Source organism: Oryctolagus cuniculus, chromosome 16 (genome assembly GCF_964237555.1).
Source record: "Oryctolagus cuniculus chromosome 16, mOryCun1.1, whole genome shotgun sequence".
NCBI classification, from domain to species: domain Eukaryota; kingdom Metazoa; phylum Chordata; class Mammalia; order Lagomorpha; family Leporidae; genus Oryctolagus; species Oryctolagus cuniculus.
The window spans coordinates 7,858,042-7,873,089 of NC_091447.1; the positions used below are offsets into that span (position 1 = coordinate 7,858,042).

The following is a 15,048-nucleotide window of genomic DNA, read 5'->3' on the forward strand; positions in this document are numbered from 1 at the left end:
TCCTGATCCCCCAGCCCCACTCCACTGCCTTCGATTTTATCTTATTTTTGAAACAACTTTATTTATTTTTTGAAAGGCAGAGTTACAGAGAGGAGAGGGAGAGAGACACAGAGGGAGAGAGGGAGAGAGAGAGGTCCTTGGCATAGCTGGTAAAGCTCCCATTTTATTTTGATTAAGATGTCTGAAGAAAAGAGCTACTCCTCTATATGCTACACTAAAATACCTCATCTAATGAATAATTCCCCAGGTGGAGTTTGTGATTGCATGTGGAGAGGAGAGAAAAACCGAACTCACGCATCTTGTGTCACCTACACATCTTGTGTCACCTGATGGACCCAGTGCACCTTCCTGCGTCTCCACCTCCCCATCCCACGCAGCATGCAGTGGGGAAGCTCTGACAGCTGCATTTTTATACCTGGAGAACCAGGTACCTGGAAAACTTGCATAACTTGTCCAGGGTGCCGTGGCTAGGTTTTCAGTTTACAGGGAATAGGCACAAATTCTGTAGAAGAAACAATCAGTTCTAATACTTATGGGAAACTGTCCAACCTTGAACCTGTGTTCCTATCTCTAAATCTGTGAGCATATGAAATGCACAGATGAAATAGAAAACTGTACAGGACTTCTATATTTTATAGATGACAATATTTCTATTGCATAGAAGTTCACGAGCAAAAAATTTATTGAGAAATGTATACTCGTAAGTTTTTTTTTTTCTTTTACAGGCAGAGTGGACAGTGAGAGAGAGAGACAGAGAGAAAGGTCTTCCTTTGCCGTTGGTTCACCCTCCAATGGCCGCCGCAGATAGCACGCTGCGGCCGGCGCACCGCGCCTATCCGAAGGCAGGAGCCAGGTGCTTCTCCTGGTCTCCCATGGGTGCAGGGCCCAAGCACTTGGGCCATCCTCCACTGCACTCCCTGGCCACAGCAGAGAGCTGGCCTGGAAGAGGGGCAACCAGGACAGAATCCAGCGCCCCGACTGGGGCTAGAACCCGGTGTGCCAGCGCCACAAGGTGGAGGATTAGCCTAGTGAGCCGCAGCGCCAGCCAATAAGTATTTTCATTTAAGAGTTATTGTGAGAGTATTTGATTTCAATTAATACTGCAAACTGTAAGCTTGAACCATTCATGTCAAACATATTAGGTCTATAAGTCCTCTGCTACAGCATTAGATAAAGATTTTCAGATAATTAGAACATGTTCCCCCAACAATTTTATACCATGGGCCACGATAATGACTTGCATGGTAAAGTTGGGTTAACAATGATAAGTGAACATTTTATATAGGGAACTATTTAAAAAACATCACACTGTACCCCTCTAACTCTGTACAATTATTATATAGAAACTAAAATAAGGGGCTGGTGCCATGGCTCACTTGGTTAATCCTCCACCTGCAGCACCGGCATTCCATATGGGTGCTGGTTCTAGTCCTGGCTGCTCCTCTTCCAGTCCAGCTCTCTGCTGTGGCCGGGAAGGCAGTGGAAGATGGCCCAAGTGCTTGGGCCCCTGCACCCACATGGGAGACCAGGAGGAAGCACCTGGCTCTTGGCTTTGGATCAGCGTAGCTCGAGCTGTAGCGGCCATTTGGGGGGTGAACCATTGGAAGGAACCTTTCTGTATCACTCTCTCACTGTCTAACTCTATCTGTCAAATAAAAAAAAAAAAAAACTGAAATAAGACATAAAGAGTGGACTGTGATCCTTTATTTGGATTAACCTATGAAACCTCCAGTCAGGTTTGCACGGTTACTTGAGAATGAAGGGTGGGACCTGATTTGAATTCACTCAGCAGACCGTGAAAGGAAACTGTAGTGCATAGAGCTCCAGTCTAGATGACTCACATCTTTCCTGATTCATGAGAAACGTCAGGAGTTCGTTGTTGGATCACGGTGTCAGAGAAAGCTTCATGTGATGCATGCACAGCCAAGTCAGCACCACGACCCAGAGGCCTAACCTCTGGACAAAGGCATGTGCTTACATTATTCATTTTCTTGGGGCTGGCGCTGTGGCTTAGCAGGTAAAGCCACTGCCTGCAGTGCCAGCATCCCATATGGGTGCTGGTTTGAGTCCCGGATCCACTTCTGACCCAACTCTCTGCTATGGCCTGGGAAAGCAGTGGAAGATGGACCAGGTGCTTGGGTCCTGTACCCATGTGGGAGATCCGGAGGAAGCTCCTGGCTCCTGGCTCCTGGCTTAGGATTGGCACAGTTCTGGCCATCTGGGGAATGAACCATTAGATGGAAGGCCTCTCTCCCTCTCTCTCTCTCACTGTCTCTGCCTCTCTTAAACTCTGATTTTCAAATAAAATAAAATAAAATAAATCTTTAAAAATTATTCATTTTCTTTCCAAGATTGATAAACTATTCTAAATTCTGTTTCAGAAAAATTAATAAGTGCTTAACTACACTGACATAGCTAGAGAATCATCCATAATTTTGCAAGCAACCTGTTATCTAAAAATGCACACATTAAGGAGAATATTTGGAGTTCAACACTACTTGTGGTAGATTTCTTTTTAAAAGCAGTCAAGAAAATATGGAGAAACTGCAGAAAAAGTATAGTTCAACACATTTGTCAATGATTTATAAAGCAATGATCAGTGATCGATCACTGACACACTGGAGAACATTTGTGGAGAACTTGAAAGGAGATCAATCCCAATCCTTCCCCGATCATTTTTTAAAGGTGCACACAATATATATACATACATATATATGTAAAATATATGAAGCAGAAAATTATAGCTAATATATCACATATATATTATGAATCAAAAACAAAAACACAGAAACAACAGAATAAAACTAAGAAGTTTAAAATCACCCAAATACAGAAAAGTATTTTGCCTATGTGTATAGAAGAAACCTACACAAACACAAATGGGGATTAGCACCATCATGTGTAAAATGAATTTTTTAAAAGCTTAAGTAATTCTATTTAACCATAAACATCATATAAGTCAACCCTGTGGAAGTGCAGCCAAAAAAAATCCAAGGCCATCTATGTTCTCAGGAATTTCTTACACAGAACAAGGCAGGTCTTATTGAAGTCAAAGAAACCACGTGTGAAGCACAGACTTTGAAGACAATGCAATCTGTTCACTCTTCCAAGGAGGAACTATCAACAAACTGAAAACTTACCCAAGGAAGAGCACTTGATGTTATGCCTTACCAAAAATGGTTAAAAATCTAGAAAGACTTCATTCATCAGAGACTTACACGACTATCCAAGATAAATCTAGGAAAACACACTAATGGCGACTACAGAGGAGGATTAGACGTAGGAGTCAAAACTCATGGTAGAGACCCCACAGAGAGTTCTATCTCATTGAACAGTCAACGGCTTTTGTGTAGGTCTTTCCAATAAACAGAAGTTCTACTTTCCATATTTAACATATCCTTAGCAATGACAGAATGTCTGGCAAGTAAGCACTCAAAGCTGCCGATACCCAAATATCTACACAGAAAAGGTTATGCCAAGGGAAGGCCATGCCCAGAAATCCAGGGCACAGTGTGAGGAGTGTTCCCAAAGCTGCCTGCAGGGGACACAGTAGTCATGAGCTGTCCATGAGGTTAAAGGGCCATAGGAAGCAAATGGGAACTGGCCTACTTTGTGCCTGCCTGGTTTGGATATGGGAAATAAATGCTCCTTAGAATGTTTAAGACTTGCGAGAAGCCCTTCGTTAAAAAGTTCCGTTATCTCTATTTATTGACAGTTCCTCAGTTTTTTAATGGCATATCCGAGATTTCTCTGAGGGTCTTTTGGTAAGTTCTGTTTCATGTCATTTTGTACTGGGCGCTAGATCAAGTTATTGAGTCAACTCCCACGTGAGTCTTTGCAGACAAGAGCACATTCTGTATTTAAGACATTCTCCCTTAAGTGAGACATCTTCACTACTGCATTTTGAAGAGAGAGCAACACGTTAAGTCAGCTATACTGTCTTCCTCTAATGTTGAGAGAGAGAGCCTGAAGGGCTAACATGCTGCGATCCTGAATTTCCAGTAGTTTTAGAAGGGATCTGGCTTAGCAGACAGCAGCTAAAAATGTATCTCATCCCAAGTAATGGGTTCTACAGGTCTCTGCTTTCCAGGTGCACTTGTTCAGTCAAGGAGCTTTCTCAGGTATAGTGCTGCACAGGTATGTACTGTACCTATCCCATAAGTAGCACAGCACACCAAGAGAGTGAACACTCAGATTTCCAGGTTTAGTAGGTAAAACCCAAGATGCCCTGGTAAGTGTGAATTGCAAATAAAGGATTTTTTTAATGCAAGCATGCCCCATGTCATGTTGCAGGCACATTTACCTCTGGAAGTTGTTATTTATCTGAAATGCACATTTATGTAGGCATCCTATGCTTTATCTGGCAATGCTCTCTCATTGGAAAGTCAGCTACAGTATATGCAGATCCTTCCTGCCTGGCCTAGGTCATGAAACACTGAGTGTTCTGGGAATTGTACATGATCTCTAATCTCTCTGTTTTTTTGGAGATTTGCTTAAATAAATTATTTTATATCTGCACAATATAGCTTTAGTAGTATATGTCCACAACTCCTTTGCACAAGGTAAGGAAAATAAACATTTATTTTTTCCAGGATCATATGCAGTGTACAACCAAAAGAAATGACAATTATTGAAGAGGAAATACTTCTGACCTGAGTTTTTCCCCTTACTATGCCAGCTACCCATCCTTGGGCAATTAAATGCACCTCCTTGGGCCATCCCGACTTCAACAACCCCTAAAGCAATACAATCCAATAATCCTGTTAAAGTTGAAATTGTTTTTTCCTTGATGACCAAACTGAAGTCACATATTTGCATATTTTGGAAGCAGAGTAAATGATCTCAAAGGTAAAGAAACGAAAGGATAGGCTAAACAAGGGTCTTTATATCTCATGTCCCATTGCTTCAAATTTTGGATTTCAAATTTTAGCACACAGCTAAAAATTCACCTTATTTCATTTCACAAAAACAGCTGTCACACATCACCCACAGAGAACTTTAAATACCTGTCATTCTCTAGACAGTCAGTACAGAATCACTTTTACTCTGCACTATCAGAAAAACAGCTGACTGTTACAAATCTTAAAAATAAAATAACAAAGCAGTTGACCAACATGCTGGAACTCTCATACAGTACTTCCAAGAAACTATAAAGCTACTGATGAAAGCTACTGGTGCACAAAAGGCAAACTCGTATCCTGTAGAGCATTCTCCAAATGCTTTGGTTTGAGTTCCATTTTTCTGCACTAAGAGTCTAGCACACGAGCTCTTTTTGCTTTCACTTTAACTAGCTTCCAGCTATCGGAGACAGTAACAGTAAACATATTTCTCTAGTCCAATTCCAAGTCTTCTCATAATCTAAATGCCAGACATTGCTTTCAAGTGACTAAATGACACATGAGGGGAAAGAAAGTGCTAGACTACGCATATTTCTTAACATAAAAGTAAGCAATTTCAGATTATCTCCCTGGCTAAGAGTCTGGTAGAACTGCCAGTTACACGCAAGAATTCAGTTAAACTTGAAATTTAAATTTAAATTTCAAATTTGGAACACACTTACAAATCATACTGTTTGTCTGAAATTCAATTTTAAATGGGAACTGCACATTTTTATTTACTAACTCTGGCAATTCTGCCTGGGCTGCCTAGTTTGAGATATTTGTCAACTCACATCTTTGCCTAAAACATGTCTTTTTTCCCTTTATCTTTGCAGTCTACAGGTTCTATCGATTACAGAACATAACCAGGTATGCAATTTTCTAAGAAATCATTAATATCCCTAGCCTTTAATAAAGTAAGGTTCTCACTACTAAAATTACAGCTCAAAGAACAAACAATTCAGAAAGTATGAGAATTTACTTACCTGTGGGTAACATATAAGAAGCCCACATAGTAAAATATTTCTTTTTTTCACTTCCTTTGCAAACTCCCTAATCCACATAAGGCTTTCCATTTTCTGACCAAGAGGTACTGATTTAAAATCAAGAAAGTATACCTGCAAAATAGAAAAGACAACAAAATATCATTCTCAACTTTCTTTTGGGGGAAAAAATGAAAGAAGCTCAAAACAAAATTACCACATCATAATTATTTTTATTGTACTTATTTCTAGTTGTGTACCACACCATAAATATTTATTTAATAAGGTCAGTGAATGCCTCTTTATTAATACAAATACAGTAAACACTCATTAGAATTCAGTACTGAAAAACATACAATGCTAATATCCTATCACATCTTGTATCACAAACGGATAATCAATTCATTCAACTTAATTCATAATTTATAGTTAGACTAGATATTTCTTACATTATAAATGTGCTAAAAATTAGTGATCTAAATGAAAGTCAAGGGGAGTGATTAAGAAAGTAAAATTTTTTAGAAGAATCCTTTTCAAAGTGATTAATAACTGGCATTTATAACAAATAATTATCTATTTCTTAAATACAGAAGGAATATATAGAATATTCTTTTTTAAGCAGTACTTTTCTCAAAAATATTCAGATGAGTACTTTGTAAACATTATTTTCAATTAAATTTTGAGACTCTCAGGATAATCTTCCCTCATTCCTCAGAATTATTGAGGCTGCTTCTTATTAGACACAGAAACCTGAATCACAGGGCTGGCAGGTTAAGCTGCCACCTGCAACTCTGGGATCCCTTATGAGCACTGGTTCCAGTCCCAAATGCTCCACTTCCAATCCAGGTCCCCACTAATGCACCAGGGAAAGCAGCAGAGGATGGAAAAAGTGCTTGGGCCCCTGCCACCCATGTGAGAACTGGATTGAGTTCCAGGTTCAGCCATTTGGGGAGTGAACCAGAGACTGGAAGATCTCTCTCTCTCTCTCTCTCTCTCTGCCTTTCAAATATATAAATAAACCTTTGAGAAAGAGAGAGAGAGAAACTAAATCACAACACAGCCTCCAAAGAAACTACATAAAATGTAAATGCATACATAGAATGCACATTCATGAACATGTGTAATCTGCCACAGTACCAAATTTAGGACATTTCTGAAGAATTGTGAACTGTCTTACTGTAATTATTTACTAACCACCCACATTTTAACATAAACTCTTACAGCACCCTCACCCTCCAACACTAAGCCCGCCGCTTCTTCCCTTCTCACTAGAATGGGAACACACGCTGTAGAAAATACACAGCCATTCATCTTATTATGTTGAGGTGGGCATGAGATATTTTCTCCTTCATAAAAACTGCCTTCTGTTTTTCCAGGGAAAATGACTTCCATAACATCCCTTTTAAAGAGAACTATACAATGACATGGAATACATATTAATTTGGTAACTATTGCAATAACTACTTCTTGGAACGTTTCCTTCAATGTACTTAATTGAAGACATAGACATAGCTACTTCCTCCTGAACTCTCAGACACCAAGTACTACTAAATGTTCAGTCCACCAAGAAACGAAAAGTAGAGACAAAGGAAGAGAAGAGCGAAGTTTCTGGAAGGTGAGAAGCACAGAGCCCAGGCGGCAAGTACTTCTACGTGCTGGCCAGCTGAGGAAGAGGCTGTGTGATCCTGGAACCTGAGTGCCTCCTCGCTCTGTTTCCCTGGAATTAACAAAGGTGGAACTTTAGCCGTTTCACCAGGCCACTGTGAAATGGTAAGGAAAAAAAAAAAAAAAACCTCCCTTCTGGAAAGCTGTGCGTGGGCTGGAAGAACGGAACAAACTGCACGGGGGGCGCCAGGTCTCCCTTCCCTGCAGTTCAACTTCGAGCCAGCTGTCGTCCTCACTGGGACCTGGGTGCAGAAAAACCCAGAGCAGCTCAAGAGGCAAGAGACGCTGGTTGCCATGACCAACCTGAGCCCCCCCCCCACCCCGGGAGGACGGCCATGCTCCCCCTGCTGTGGGGAGTGGGGTGCCGGGGAGATGCAGACACATGCACCCCTGTGCTCTTTCCTTCCTGCCCTGCAGTACTGCATGAGGCTGGGCCAAACAGTGCCTAAAGGCTCCTTCGCAGCTTCTGAGCTGAACCTTCCGTTGCTACTAAAGGGCTTGTTTCCCACCCCAAAGCAGGCCACTGCTTCCCACCATGCTGGGTTTGCCATGATGGTAGGAACTGAGGGTTGGGAGGGCTGAGGGTCTAAGTCCTCTCCTGAGCCTGCGCTGCAGGATGCCCACACATGCCCACACCAGCCAGACTGGGAACAGCACTGCCGTCTGAAGGCAAACACATCGAGATGCTTTTTCTTAAAAGAGACAATAAGGAATTATTTTTTATTCCAAGGTATAACTAGATAACTAGATTTGTTTACAACTATTCTTGGTGACATACTTTTTTAAAAAAATACAACCAACTTCTTTGCAAATAGCAGACACATACTTCAACGATGACGACTGAATTTTTTGGTGGATAATGTACATGATTAGGCAGAAATAGGCAAGCTCACACTGGTAGATTATCAAATACTCAGTCCAAATCCCTTTTGTGGCCCCCACCATCAACTTCCCAACCAACTCCCCTGTCACCTCTGTCTGCCTGACCAGCCACCTGGTCAACTACCTGACCAGCCCCTCCTCTGTCTTGAATTAGAGCATGTGTTCCCAGGCCCGGTGCAGTGGCGTAGCTGGTAAAGCCTCCACCTGCAGTGCCAGCATCCCATATGGGTGGCGGTTTGAGTCCCGGCTGCTCCACTTCTGATCCAGCTCTCTGCTATGGCCTGGGAAAGCAGTGGAAGATGGCCCAGGTCCTTGGGCCCCTGCACCCCATTGGGAGATCCAGAAGAAGCTCCTGGTTTCGGATCAGCTCAGCTCCAGTGGCTGGGCCATTTGGGGGGGTGAACCAGTGGATGAAGATTCTCTCTCTCTCTCTCTGTCTCTCTCTCTCTGCTTCTGCCTCTGCCTCCCTGTAACTCTGCCTTTCAAATAAATAAATAAATCTAAAAATGTGTTCCCATCACAATATTCAGTTTCAGGTAATTTGGCTGGTACTGAGAGTATCCAGTCTGAATTATCAAAACAAACACCTGTATCTCCTTTCAGGAGGCACATCCTGGTAACTCGGGACACAGCATTACCACCCAGCTTTCTATGAAGCTCCTTCCCAAGCACAGCTGACTTACTGCATTTCTTCAGGGCTCTCCAGAGTCACAGTCACAGACCCCTTACCAGAAGTGATCAAAGATCCTGATTCAAAGCTTGATGGACCAGCAATGTGGGCTAAGGCTGCAGCCAATGCCTTCACTGGCCTCTTTCTCTTCTTACCAATCTCTGAGCTGACGGCTGGAAAAAATCTACAGCAGTATTAAGAGATGGAAGCCAGAGAGCTGATGGCATTCATGCTTTTAGACTTAACTAAATCCACTGTAGTAGGGAAAACATACCCGTTTAAAAGTAATTCTTGCTTTTTGTTCCACATATCTTAGTTAGTTGACCTCTTTCTCTTCGTTGATAAAAACATATGCAAATCCCTGTCTGGCTAGCTCTACCTGTGCGTCCACAGTGATGGATATAGGACTCAACATCCCATGGAGGAGAACTTGGAATCATCAGGTCAACCTCAGGAATGTCCAAACCGTGGGCAGCCACATTGGCTGCCACCGGAATTTAAAATTACCTTCCCTGAAGCCTTTCAGAGTCATTTCTCTCCATGACTGTGCAAGGTCCCCATGTAAACACTGGGCATTCTGTTTCATGTGCAGATTCATGGCCATTTCAGATACATTCTTTCTGGTCTCACAGAAAAAGTCTCCTTTCAGACCCACTGTACACTTGAGGAACACCTCTGAAACCAATGGCAAGGGATGTCCAAATGTTCCACAGTAGTTGCAGCCTCTTGAGTCATTTTTCCAATGAGGTCAATCTGTTCATATCTGAATTTGTTTTGTTTTGTTTTGTTTTGTTTTTTCAGTTTTGTATAGGGCAAGTTTCAGAAGAAAGTAAAGTCTGAGGATTGTCTTCAGAATCAGTTTTGTAGGATCCCTGGATAAAATCTTCAACTTGCTCAGCAAAACCTAATCTAACATTTGATCCACTTCTTTAAGCACAACATGGTGTAGTTTGGAAAGATCCAACCAACTGCTCTGCAAATGGTCTTTGATGCGACTAAGCATCCCAACCAAGATGTCAATATCATTTTGCATATGAGTAATCTAGCTTTGATATGATGTCCCACCATAAAAACATGCTGCACTGAGTTTCCTAGATAGAGCTTTGAAGTCTTTGGCTACTTGGTTTGCCACATCCCTTGTTGGAGCCCAAACATCCCTTGGTGAGCGGCTTTTTTTTTTTAAACTGGTTCTTGTTTTTCTTTGGAGCCTTTCAATCAAGAGAATGGTGTGCTTGAGCAATTAAAGCTGTTCCTTCAGTAGGACACTGCTGCTAATGATAGACTTCATGAATTAAGGAAAATAGTGCATAAAAGTGAGTAACGAGCCAACAATTCATACTGCTACAAACTGCTTGATTTCTATGTTATGCCATCAAACCAAGTACTTAAACTTATATGGAAAGTTTAAGACATGACGCATCCAAGACATAAGAGAAATGTTACAAGTCCTTTTCCTGAATACTTGACTACAGGCTAAAAGCATTGCTAGTTTATACAGTCAACTTTAAAAGAAATACAGATCTGCATCTTAGTCTTACAAATACATACTCACATTAACAAAATGTAAGCATGAAGCAGTTGGATGCATCTCGAAATTCCTTTACTGCAGGTAAAGGCGTGATGGCATCACAAAAAAACAGAAGACACTCTCGAGCAAAAGTTCCATCCAGTACCATGAAATTTAAACATATACTTTACATACTTGTACTGCTACTAATTTTGAACTTCTAAAACACATAACCAATTATGAGTTCCAGGGAAAAAATATTTTGGTATACAAAATAAAAACCACAATCAATTTTAATTTTAAAAAATCAAGGGAGGTTTATACACAGCTGAAGGTTGGAAAATGATCATGCAAACTTAGGAGAAATGTAAATGTTTTGCCTTGATAAAACAAACTTCCATCCTATGCATCTTTGTATCCAGCGAAAAGTCACAAAATATTTTGCCTAGGCTGAGCTCTGCAGATTTGCTTACGGTTACATGAAGTGCGTAGTTTTTTTTTTTTTTTTTATCTCTTTTTGTGCTGTTCCCTAATTAATTACATGGAAATTGCAAAGAAACATTTCCCAATTAGCATGACATTTTGAACAGTTTTCACACAAGCATAAAGAAGATAAGGATTATCTTTCTACCCTCTCCAAAAAAGTATGTCTAATTTCATGTCGATGAGAGGCAGTGAATTCACTCCCATAAGCTGGTGGACTGCTTAAACATAGAACATGTGGATGGCTTAGTGGCCTTGTGGGTAGGCGAGGTTTCTGGAAGACAGGGTGTAGAGAAGGCTGCCCTCTGTCTCCTGTGTTCCCACATTCTACCCTGCACATGCTCTAGATCTGTCTAGCAACCATTCAGTGTATTTCTGGTCCCAGGTGAGTTCCTTTTGATTTTCTTTTATATATATATACATTAACAAACAAGTGATTCTCAGTTGTCTGGGAGGGCAGGTGCAAGGGGTCTATAAATAAATATAGTACACAATGATCTCTAAACCCCACACTGAGCACTGCCATCTCATTCCAGTGTCCCCATTACTGGAAAGGGAGTCAGGATTATAGTATGGGGGTAAATACACTGCCTGTTTTTGTGACTCAGAAGAAAGCCAATCTGTGAGGCTTAGTCTATGCCCAAATAAGGCATTGTCTGATGCCCACCAAAGAGGAAGGAAGGGTGTTCACTCCAGAAAGTTGTAACTCTCAAATAAATGCATTAGGGAGAACAGGTAGGCAGGTCACAGACATTCCCTGAACCTATACCATAAATACTACAGAGTGAAACACCTGTGGGCATAGGAAATAAATCATGCAAATTAGGCCCAACATCTCCAAAGCATTGCTTCTCAAAGGAGCTATGACAGAACTCTCATAACAGAAGAAACTAAAGATCAAAATAGGAGTTTATCTTAAGAATTAGGGAAAAAATTAGAAAAACTTTCATCTTTCCTTAAATTGCTATGAATTATGTGAATTCTATTAATGAAAGTTCTTTAACGAAATAGGCTTTTAAAAAGAAGAAAGAACAATTCTATAAGATTGAACCAATTCATTAAAATAGGGCAAATTTAAATCAACATCATCATAAAAGTCAGCACATAATTCTGATGAACAGAAACTAATTATGTTATAAACAACCGTGGAAACAGAACAAATGCTGAATAACTCATTTACAAATCTTTACACACACACACACACACACACAAGCAAAACTAGTAGGTTGAGAAATAATGGCATTTAACATAAGATAGTAAATAGTACTTCACATTAAGTCATTAACCATACAAAAGATTTAAATGTTTCATTTGATGCAAAGAACTAAAAATTAAATGAGTTTTATAATATCAGTACAAATGTTATATGTGTGTCCACATATTTTTTCAAGCCTTCATTAACAAGACCAAAGAACAATGAAACCAAAATGCTGCATTTTCAAGTCATTAGGAGAATCAATTAAAAATAATTGTTTACAATCAGAAAATAAACATTTCTTCAAACTACTTCATAAAGCAGTCTCTACTCTAAGAAAATATTTAATGATTGCTAGTGCATAATTACATTCACCTACAATCAACTCAATTAACAATTGTACCAGCTTTAACTGCCATCAACAGTTAAAAGCAATCCCAATTACTAATATGAATCACTGATTTATTTGGCTAACATTATTAGACACAAATAATACACAATTTGATCTCTTCGCAAAAACTATTAGAATAGAAATGGGAAATTTCAGAAAGGTAGTGGTTATCTTTTGCAACTTCACTGAAAGAAGCCATCAGACCTCCCATTGGGAGTTCTGGCCACTATCTTACCTACCTGTACTGCCCAGGAACTTTCATTCCTGCCTGAATGGCACTACTAAAAATCCTGGTGTGAGCAATTAGAACTGCAATAGGCAAAATTACATGACATCTGAGGGGACACAAATTGAGCTTTCCCTTACTGGTAAATGAAATACATTCCTGAAATACATTCACGGTGAGTGAAGAGTGGATGTACAAAACTCAAACAACTCAAAATTGACACCAGCTCAGTTCTTTACAGCCCAAGTGTGAGCAGCAGGGTGACAGGGACCAAAATTATCTTAGTATATGAGAAAACTATTTTAAAGACATATACATCAGGGCAGGTGCTATGGCTTAGCAAGTAAAGCTGCCGCCTATAGTGCCAGCATCCCATATGGGCACCGGTTCGAGTCCTGGCTGCTCCATTTCCGATCCAGCTCTCTGCTTTGGTCTAGAAAAGCAGTAGAAGATGGCACAAATCCTTAGGCCGCTGCACCCATGTTGGAGACCCAGAGAAAGCTCCTGGCTCCTGGCTTTGGATCAGCCCAGCTCCAGCTGTCGCGACCAAATGGCGAGTGAACCAGTGAATGGAAGACTTCTCTCTCTCTGTCTCTCTGCCTCTCTGTAACCCTGCCTTTCAAATTAATAATTTTTTTAAAAAAAAAAAAGACATATACATCATAGAGTGAAGAAAGAATAATGCCTAAAAGGGAAAAAAATGATGCAAGCCCTACATCGGCCTCACCTTACTATCTTCAAACAGCTTCAGCCTACTGCAATGCAAGACCTTTAGGCTACATCTCTGGGAGTTGAGAGATGAGGCTGAGAGTCTGTGAGACCACTGTGGGTCGAGTTCACAGGACAAGGTACTTGAGAGGACACAGCTGCACAGAGAGAGAACTAGTGATCAATACACACACAAGCCAAAGTCAGCTGAGGATGGGACAAGAACCACCCAAAAGGATTAGAAGGAACAGTGCCTGATGTACACCCAGGATTGACACCATGGTGCTAGCCATGTGTCAGCACAGGAAAAGATTTGTTTTATTTACCTTATTTTATTTTATTTATTTATTTGAGAGGCAGAGACACAGTGAGAAATAGGAAGACTCCTCAAACTGCAACAGCCAGGGGTTGGCCAAACCAAAGCCAGGAGCCAAAAAAAATCAATCTAGGTCCCTCATGTGGGTGGCAGGAACCCAACCAATGGAGCCATCACTGCTGCCTCCCAGGGTCTACACTAGCAGGAATCTAGACTCAGGAGCACAGCTGGGTACTATAATCAAACAAGCAAACTGCAACCAAACCCAGGTACCACAAGGTGGGACATGGGCCCCTTACCTAATTGCCCACAGTGCCAATGTCTCAATTTCATTTCATTTCATTTCATCATATAGAATACCAAGAAGGGTCAAGTCTTACTTGTGGGGAATAAATAGCCCTAAACTAAGTGGACAAATGATTCCTAACTAAAAAGTCATAAAAATGAAAGCAATGTATCAAAGTGCTTTCAGTTAACTACATCCTGGAATGAAGTCCAAAAGTATTCATAAGAATACAGAAATATCCAGCGCCTGGCAAGTTAAAAATCACAATGCATAGCAGCTAATCAAAAATATCAGGCAGGGCTGGTGCAGTGGCGCAGTGGGTTAATCCTCCGCCTGAAGCACCAGCATCCAATCTGGATGTCAGTTCGAGTCCCGGCTGCTCCACTTCCAATCCAGCTCTCTGCTATAGCCTGGGAAAGTAGTGGAAGATGGTCCAAGTCCTTGGGCCCCTGCACCCACATGGGAGACCCAGAAGAAGCTCCTGGCTCCTGGCTTCAGATCAGCACAGCTCCAGCCATTGTGGCCAACTGGGGAGTGAACCAGCGGATGGAAGATCTCTCTCTCTCTGCCTTTCCTTCTCTCTGTGTGTAACTCTGACTTTCAAATAAATAAATGAATCTTTAAATAAAAATCAGTCATTAAAAAATTAGAAAATGCAACTCATTTATGGGAGAAAATTAATGAATCAAAACCACTCCAGAGCTGATACTAGAATTTAACACAGTATTATATTACCAGTGTCCCAATTGTTCAAAAATATGTATGAAAGACAACAAGTTAAGTACAGAATAGCAAAGATGAAAAAATAGAACAGAATCAAAATTCTAGAGATGAAAACTACACCTTATATTTTCAAAAC

General features: G+C 40.8%; 1 protein-coding gene across 12 annotated transcripts in view; it reads right to left on the reverse strand.

Moving 5' to 3' along the window:
- The window catches only part of CRPPA (CDP-L-ribitol pyrophosphorylase A), a 348,342-nt gene that overhangs the window by 146,587 nt on the left and 186,707 nt on the right, over positions 1-15,048 (reverse strand). For 11 of the 12 annotated variants that reach the window (XR_519724.4, XR_007914092.2, XR_007914091.2 and 8 more), the window contains exon 9: positions 5,864-5,995. The exons of the other annotated variant lie outside the window; for it this stretch is intronic. Coding sequence is in view for 6 of the 11 variants with exons in the window: in XM_070059574.1 (XP_069915675.1) it covers positions 5,864-5,995 (132 nt within the window). In the remaining 5 variants the exon portion in view is untranslated. The remainder of the gene's footprint in view (positions 1-5,863; positions 5,996-15,048) is intronic. 12 annotated transcript variants of the gene reach the window in all.